This window comes from Genypterus blacodes, unplaced genomic scaffold (assembly GCF_046128005.1).
Source record: "Genypterus blacodes isolate CSIRO-AG114 ecotype Tasmania unplaced genomic scaffold, CSIRO-AGI_Gbla_v1 ptg000337l_1, whole genome shotgun sequence".
NCBI classification, from domain to species: domain Eukaryota; kingdom Metazoa; phylum Chordata; class Actinopteri; order Ophidiiformes; family Ophidiidae; genus Genypterus; species Genypterus blacodes.
Window position 1 is genome coordinate 522805 of NW_027467122.1, and position 8539 is coordinate 531343.

Sequence of the window (8539 nt, forward strand, 5' to 3'; positions counted from 1 at the left end):
GGAAACCCCAGCCCGACCACCACAGACACCCGGGTCAAGGGCCACAGGGTCAGCATGGACGACGACTGCGCCGCATTCAATCAGCTCAGGGGAGCCCTCGCAAAAGGTGTGGCCTCCTCTAACCACCTAGCAGCTGCAGCAAAAGCAGGAGGCGGACGAGACCCCGGTGCTGGTGATAGGCCGGCTGGAGGCGGGACAGCGGCCCGACTGGCTGGCGGTGTCGGCGCTTGTGCCCGAGGTGAAGGCGCAGCACTCCCAGGGTGGGAACTTAAAGCTTTACAACGTCCCGGTGTATCGGCGGTGGCAGGCTCCCGGACAAGGCTGGGACATCCTTCATCTGCTGGTGGTCCAGACCCCGGTGCTGCAGGTTGTCCGCGATGCAGCAGGGACGGGGCTTTGCAGCGACGCAAGGACCCTCCACTGCCTCCCGAGGCGGTGCTACTGGTTCAGCTGTCAACAGGACGTGGAGCTACTCATCCATTACTGCGACCCCTGCACCACCAGGAAGGGACCACCGCTGGGATCTCAAGCACCTCTGCAGCAGGACTTAGTGGGGGCCTCTATGGAGCGAGTGGGGGCAGATATTCTAGGCCCTTCTCCCGACTCCGGTAATCTCTACACCTTTGTGGTTATGGAACACTTCACCAGGTGGCCTGAGGCGTGTGTGGTGCAGGAGATGCTCGACCTGGGTGGAATCTTCCAGTCCCGAGTCTTCGGTGAGCTCTGCCGGCAGCTGGGGCTGAGGAAGACGAGGATGCCGCCGCTCAACCTTCACTCTCACTAGTCTTATTGACATCATAGTTGTAACTATTGGTTCAGGTGACTTCACTGTGATGGCATTACTGTATGGTTAATTGGATGACGTCATTGTAATTAGTTAGCCAGCATCACCTTGTTAGCTAGGTGGCGCTGTGCTAAGTGCACATTAGAAAGTACAGCTGAATGTTGAACTCTAGACTTTGTAATTTTGTGTCTTTGAATTAAACATTATAAAGGAAAGTTTCTTTGTCTCGTCATGTGACAAGGGTTACCAAATTAAAAGACTTTATTTGTTATCATCATGCCAACATTCACACTCTCACACACTGAGCTATTGTGTCAGACTGTGTGGAGAGTGTGTGTGTGTGTGTGTGTCCTACAAGAAACAATGTAGTTACCTGCCTATACGTGCATATCTTCCAAATTAGCAAAACACACCCCACATTTGAGCCGTGACTCAATAACCTGTCAGTCAGGTCAGACAAAGGGTCAAATCTGGGTGAGAGAGAGTGTGTGTGTGTGTGGAGTCTGAGTAAGCTGTGTGTCAGAGGTGCTGGATTAAACCTGGAAAGCGCTCGGTATTAAGATGAACCTGTTTCTGCCTCAGCTTTCTCTGCCCTGATGCCCTTGAGCAAATCACATAATCACCTAGTATGTGTTGTGCACCCAGCTGAGGGTGTGTTAGTGTGTGAGTGTGTTATTAGAGCAGGGCAGGGCAGTGAAGACAGTGACCTTGAGGTGAACACTGATAATGCCTCCTCCGCTCCTAGCTGCCACACAGGTTCATGCAGGTGTAACTTCTTCTTCTTCTTCTTCTTCTTCTTCTTCTCACCACCCCAGGAAACACGATGCCTGAAGCTATTCTATGCATTTCTTTACACAAACAAACAAAAGCAGCATTACGATCCGCGGCTCCACGTTGATACTTGATGATTCGGTCGTTCCTGCTGAGAATCGTATGTAAGCACGTTACCATGAGCACCGTCACCTGTTAACTGTGTTCCACTCACAACACCGCTCTCCTGTGGCCGGCAGGTGGTAGCGTCCCTGCTGACGGCGTCTCCACCGTCACGTCCTCATCCCCGCTGAGTCCCGTTAGAAGCAGAAGACAGCTTCAGCAGCATTTTATAAACAAAACCGACAAGAGTGAACGTGTTGTTGTTCTTTTCTTTATTTGCCATAAAAAATAGGTATAAGATCTCCCTTTACAAATATACAGGGGGAAATGCAGCCTGTAGTGAAAGTCGCTCCTGCAGCGGCGTCACAAGTATCAGAAGGACAGAAGTCTGAGGACACAGGACGCTTACATGCACGCTGATGATGTCACTCACACAACATGATTTCTGTGCTTACTTCAGATCAATGTAGGTCCAAAAAAAGCTGCAGGGAACAAAAGCTTCAGTCTGATTTTGGTCATTTTGTTGCTGTGCACAAACTGGAAGAGTCACGGAAGTTTCCGCCTTTTTTGTTTCGAACCCACAACGCAAAGATTCAAGCGAAAAGGATGAGATCACCCGTGACCCCGTGACCCCGTGGAATGTGGCCGTATAGTTAGGCTAGAAATATATAAACTGACAGAAGTGAAGAAGCTACCTGGATGAGGACAAACGTCTTCTGGTCTTGATTCTTCTGTTCCTCCAAACTACGTCCACACCTCAAAGCCAACACTTCCTGTTCTTCTGAGCCAAACTCCTCACTTTTCAGCAGGAGTATGGAAACTACAGAGTGTCTGGTGTTTGTTTGGCTGATCAGAGGAAGTGGACAGTGGAGGAACATTCCCAACATTACGAGAATAAATGAGAATTGGGATTTAGCGAGATGTTCCATAGCAGCTTTCAGAGGTTAGAGCTTCTTTTGTTGAGACCACGATCGTCATACAAAGCTTCCACCGCCTTTAACAAACCCTCTCAACCCTGCGGAGATGTTTAAGTAGAAACCCTGAGTCCTAATCCGGATCCTTCCTCATGTAGTGCTCATCTACAGGTTCCCTCAGTCGTGCATGTAAACGTGCTGCCAGAGGGAAAGATACTGTGAAGGCTTCATTAAATTAAACATCATAAAGGCCTCAGTTACATTAAAATACAGATTCATCACCCAACTTAAGATTCCATGAGACACAAACACTTACAGACCACAAAGAGAGAAAACAAACAAAACAGAAAAATACTGGATTAACCCCTAAACCAAAGTCTGTCCCCAGAGATGCTACACACACACACACATCGCTCCAGATCAAGCACCTGTGGGAAGGGAAGGGTCCTATTCTCCTACAGGTCACTACATTCTGGGATATGCGCGCGCACACACACACACACACACACACACACACACACACACACACACACACACACACACACACACACACACACACACACACACACACACACACACACACACACACACACACACACACACACACACACACACACACACACACACACACACACACACACACGCTGGCCCCCCTCCCACACACACACACACTTAGAAGGGCTGGCCCCCCTCCCACACACACATCACATGTAGTTTATTTGTAATGCTGCCCTTGTTGGACATATAGAACACAGCACTGTTTGCATCTTCTCCTTGAAGATGTAATGAAACAGGTTTAGAAGCTGAACACAACCAGCAAACACTCAGAGCCCGACTCAAGGCCAGCAGGACTCGGGGGCAGCAGGACTCGGGGCCAGCCCTAACGTTGGACCTGCAGCTTTCTATCAGACAGACTGAGGTATGTGCCCACCTGTAGGTGAGGCAGAAGACAGAAAGCTCAGGGTTTTGGCTCAGTACGGTAGATTAAGAGACAAGCAGCTGTTGGTGGGGCACAGACAGGTTGGGGACCTTCTGTACGCCGTGTGATTCAGTAAAACGTATCAAAAGCAGGGCCGTTCACACTCTCCAGCCTGAGCCGTACATTCAGGTGGGTGTTCTGCAGTCCTGCCCGGGCTTTGTGCTCGGTCTCTGGGCAGGCCAGTCTTTGGATTGTGTATCTGGACAGATAGACGAGGAGGTTTCAGTCCCAGTTGTAGCTGTGGAGTCCCACACGGCTCTGTTGCAGGCCAACTAGCTTTTCCAACTTGTGAAATACTGCAGAGTATAGAAACGAGAACTTCATTCCTGTTGAACCTGATTGGTTCCTGCTCACACTGCTGCTGTGCTCGCAGGATTTTGTTCCTTCATAACGTGGCGTCGGATGATTTAGCCTGAATAAATACTGTTTCCTCCAGAGAGTTCAGCTCCACAGAGAACAAGAGGCCAGAGGCGGCTCGGCCCAGAGACCTGTCTCCTAGAGGAACTCCTCCTGTGAGCTGGGTGAGCAGACAGGGACGACCTCGTGCCAGAGATCATCAACCAATGAACAGATGAGCCAGCTGATGAGTGAACGGATGCACGGCTCTGTTCTGACAGCGATGCATAGAGCAGCACTTCATGTTGGCACGGTGACACCTGCGTCACTCCGTCAGGTGACCCTGGAGGGCAGGTAGTTGCCATGGTTTCGCTGCTGTTGTAATTACCCATACAGACTGTAGGCGCTGCTGTAGGGGTCGCAGGTCACATGATCAGATACCTGACTGCTTACACCACAGCTGTCCACCGCTCTCCAAGGACACAAACATTATTTTCACATGTGGAGACGCCTTGAGTGCCCCCTTCTCCTTCTGATGAGGTATTTGTGTTATGTGCAACTGTGATTGGCTCAGCTGGCTGTAGATGGGTCGTGTGGCTGCTCATGTACTTTAGCTACGTCTGCTGCACTCGAGTGTTAGAGAGAGAGAGCGAGAGAGAGAGCGAGAGAGAGAGAGAGAGTAACAACATGGTCTCCGTCTCTTTGGGAGCCCCAGTGTGGCTCCAAGACAACAACACACAAACGTCTTCTGTCCACTGTGCAGACGTGAATAAGTGAACCGTGATGAAGGAGTGAGTGAGTCGTCTTCATCCGTCTGCAAGCGACAGCGTCATCACCGCAGCCTCTTGCGTGTGACGAAGATCAGGACCCTGCGGATGGCGACGAGGCGCTCCTTCAGGGAGGCCATGGCCAGGATGGTGAGCTGGGCCCGGTTGTCCAGCGGCATGACGGCGAGCAGCCACCAGCACCAGGCCGGGCCGCTGGGACTGGCCTAGAGGAGGGAGAGGCTGGTTACATCATGGGTCACTCAGGTCGCATAGGAACAAGAGATTTGTCTTTGGGGCAAATCCAGGGCATCTAGGCACATTACACTTCAGCTCATTCCTCGTCAACCATGTTTCTCACTAAACTGATCCCCACAAGAACCTTTTCTGGCACTAAATCCCTTTTTTATTCCCTAATCAGATCTCTGTGTCTCACCTGAGGGTCCGGGTCTCTGCTGGGAAGGTGTCCGAAGTGGCTGAGGATCTGGCTCTTCATGTTGTCCTTCAGGGAGGTAAACCAGCCGTTGGCCTGATCGTAAACGGCGTCGTGCAGCTTCAGAAGCTCCGCAAGCTCCTCCCCTTCCACCTGATTGGACGAGAGACTTGTTTAAAAAGGAGGGATTTCAAAATAACAGAGAAGTCATCTGTTGCCGACGCTCTACTTGTGATTATTTTGAAGTTCATTTTCAACCGCTGTGCTTAACAGGAAGTGGAGCAGCTGATGCTCACGTGGGGGCTGTGACCCACCTTCTTGTCTTCCAGGTACTCGATCTTGGCGGTGTGGTAGCCGTCTCTCTGGCCGTGGCTCAGCACTTTGAACCGCGACACTCCGATGGTGTCGACCACCGAACGACCGTCTGGAAAGAACTTCACGTCTCGCACCTGGAAGACAGTTCACCTCTGAGTTCAAGTGGAAAGGGGGAGGAGCTAAGGCGAGAGGCTTCGGATGGCGGCGGCCTCACCTGTAGCATGCAGCCGTAGTCGGCGAAGCCTTTGAGCTCGTCGGCGATGCACATGCCAAACTGCTTGGTGCCCGTCTCCATGGAGCGGCGGATCATGAGGCGGTAGCGCGGCTCGAACACGTGCAGCGGGCAGGGGATGGTGGGGAACGCCATGGTGCAGATGAAGATGGGCACTTCCTGGTTCAGGCTGCAAAAGGAGAGGCGTCATTGTTTAATGTTACAGTGAGGAAACATAACGGTGTGTGTGTGTGTGTGTGTGTGTGTGCAACTGACTTGGACAACTCCTTCATCTCCTCCTCGTGGATCTTCTTCCTCTCCGCCAGCTCATCTCCAAGGTAACGCTGCAGCACCTCTTCCATCAACAGGGTTTTGTTGTAGCCCCTGGTGGCCAAATACTGCAATGACACCAGAGAAATGTGATTTAGTAACAACAGGGTCTCAGTCAAGTGTGTGTGTGTGTGTGTGTGTGTGTGTGCGCGTGTGAGAGAGAGAGAGAGAGAGTGAGAGAGTGAGAGTGAGTGTGTGAGTGTAGGTGTTTGTGTGTGTAGGTGTGTGTGTGTACCTCAGACAGATTCTCCTTGCACAGAGGGCAGTTGGGGTTGTGGTCCAGGCAGCGCTCCAGACATTTGAGGCAGAAGGTGTGTCCACAGGGCGTGGCCACCGGCTCGTAGAACAATCTGGAGGGAAACCAAGCCATGAGTGTGTTTGTCTGCAGAGTCTGAGTCTCCTTCATTCAGACGCCACCTGACTGAAGAGAGAGAGTGTGTGTGTGTGTGTGTGTGTGTGTGTGTGTGTGTGTGTGTGTGTGTGTGTGTGTGTGTGTGTGTGTGTGTGTGTGTGTGTGTGTGTGTGTGTGTGTGTGTGTGTGTGTGTGTGTGTGTGTGTGTGTACCTCATGCACAGTGAACACTCCATGTCTCCACTGTCCAGCAGCTGAGCAGGAACTCTCCTTCCTTCACACACTGCAGCCGTCTGAGAGCAGCTGGCCTCCCCTGTGGAGAACAACACACACACACACGTACACACACATCAGCATACATGAACCAAGCCCTTCACTTTACTTGATAGACCCGGGGCCTTTGTTTTGTCGTCCCTCACCAGGTCTGAGCACTTTGGAGGGCGGTGTGCAGGCCGCCGAGGAGCCGTCTGCTCCCAGTTTCCTCTTAAGGCCACCGGGGGGCGCCGGCAGCGTGGCCAGGATGCCCGCCAGGCTCTTACTGCTGCCCTCCCCTACAGCGGGGTCGGATTTACCAGGAGGCAGAGGACAGAGTCTGGAAGACGAATCATCAACTGGGGTGCTTTTAGTCACACTGAACTCTGAGTCCTGGACACAGAGGGAGACGGACAGATGGACAGATGGACACATAAAGACAGAGACGTTAGATACACAGAGACAGGAGACAGAGACAGATTGGAGGGACGGAGATGTTCACAAATGTATCAGCGTCGGCAAGGACGCATTTCAAGCTTAGACAAAACATCTAAAAAGGCTGTTGTCATAGTAACCTGTGAGGAGGAGCCAGGTCTCAGGGAGCTCAGCAGGATGGGGGGTTTGATGAGGTGGGTGGCCAGGCCCCCCTGCGGAGGGTGCAGAGCCGTGGGCAGGTCCTCCCTCTCGAACACGGAGGAGAAGACTTCACTCAGCACCTGAGGGGAGGAAGAGGAGCAGCGACTCTGTCAAAGTCCTGTCTGTTAGGTTCAAACATCTGAGAGATCTACTGCTGCTTTCTATACGGGCAGCCTTTTCTCCAGCTGAGCCCAGAGCACCTCCTCAGGCAGAGAGGAGCCGTGTCAGGTGAGCAAACACATCAGTCATGCTGGGAGCTCCTCATTCCAACATGTCAGCCACTGTAGGTCAAGCTGCTTTGTTTACAGACAAACACTCAGAGCAGTCATTTTACACTCCGTCACCATGGAGACAAAAGGAGTGTTTGGCTCCGCAAACAGCTCTCATGTTCACATGTTTAGAACTTTACATTCTGGCCCAGCTGCGCCGGAGTGTAAACTAAACGACCTTTACAGGGGTGTGCACCTGTTTAAAGGGGCGTGGCCTATTACACAGGACCCGACGCAACTGGAATGGAGGACACTGAGCAAATGCTAACACATTTAGCGGACACACGTGGACCTTTACCTTCTGAGCCTCCAGCTTCACTTTGGTCCAGTCTGGCTTCAGCGCCGCACACAGGAAGAACTCCTGCAGGGCTTCATCGTTCCGACCCGCTTTGCTCAGCGCCGTGGCTTTGAGGTAGTGAGCCTGGAGGAGGAAGAGAAGACGTGGGGGGAGGGAGGGAGGGAGAGAGAGAGAGAGAGAGAGAGAGAGAGAGAGAGAGAGAGAGAGAGAGAGAGAGAGAGAGAGAGAGAGAGAGAGAGAGAGAGAGAGAGAGAGAGAGAGAGAGAGAGAGAGAGAGAGAGAGAGAGAGAGAGAGAGAGAGAGAGAGAGAGAGAGAGAGAGAGAGAGAGAGAGAGAGAGAGAGAGAGAGAGAGAGAGAGAGAGAGAGAGAGAGAGAGAGAGAGAGAGAGAGAGAGAGAGAGAGAGAAGGAGAAGAAAACTGATCAGAAACTTCAAAGGGATAGAAAGAGAGAACTCCTGCTTCCTGTGAGTGAAGGTTTGCGTCTCCTCACCATTGGCCACAGCGGTTTAACCCTACAGAGGCTGTTAGCGTCCTGCGCTGCCTGGACGAAGCTCCTCATCTCCATGTGCAGCTGCACCCGCTGGCACAGCAGCCTGCCTGAGGAGGGCGCTGTTAGGTGAGGGGGGAAACACACACACACAGACTCCATCAGGTCAGTGGCTGGGGCCCTGGAGGGCAGTGTGTGTGTGTGTGTGTGTGTGTGTGTGTGTGTGTGAGTGTGTGATTCTTTTTCTAGGTCTGGCAGAAGTAGGGCAGCGATGTAACGTGTGGTGTGAGACCTGCTTCACATGTG

The 8539-nt window shown here is 52.2% G+C and overlaps 1 protein-coding gene across 2 annotated transcripts; it reads right to left on the reverse strand.

Annotated features, from left to right (window-relative positions):
* Positions 1-1912: 1912 nt before the first annotated feature.
* lonrf2 (LON peptidase N-terminal domain and ring finger 2) lies at positions 1913-8389 on the reverse strand. Of its 2 annotated transcripts, XR_012960614.1 has the most exons (12): positions 8237-8389; positions 7746-7868; positions 7118-7258; positions 6710-6935; positions 6504-6603; positions 6175-6289; positions 5886-6007; positions 5613-5799; positions 5398-5532; positions 5087-5236; positions 3280-4877; positions 1913-3242 (listed from the first exon to the last, which is right to left on the reverse strand). XR_012960614.1 is itself a non-coding variant. In XM_076137815.1 (11 exons), exons 1-11 carry the CDS (start codon positions 8309-8311, stop codon positions 4719-4721), a joined length of 1533 nt encoding a protein of 510 aa, XP_075993930.1. In that variant the 5' UTR covers positions 8312-8389; the 3' UTR covers positions 1913-4718. The 2 variants fall into 2 exon arrangements, 1 of the variants encoding a protein (XP_075993930.1); XM_076137815.1 differs by having other exon boundaries at positions 1913-4877.
* Positions 8390-8539: the final 150 nt, after the last annotated feature.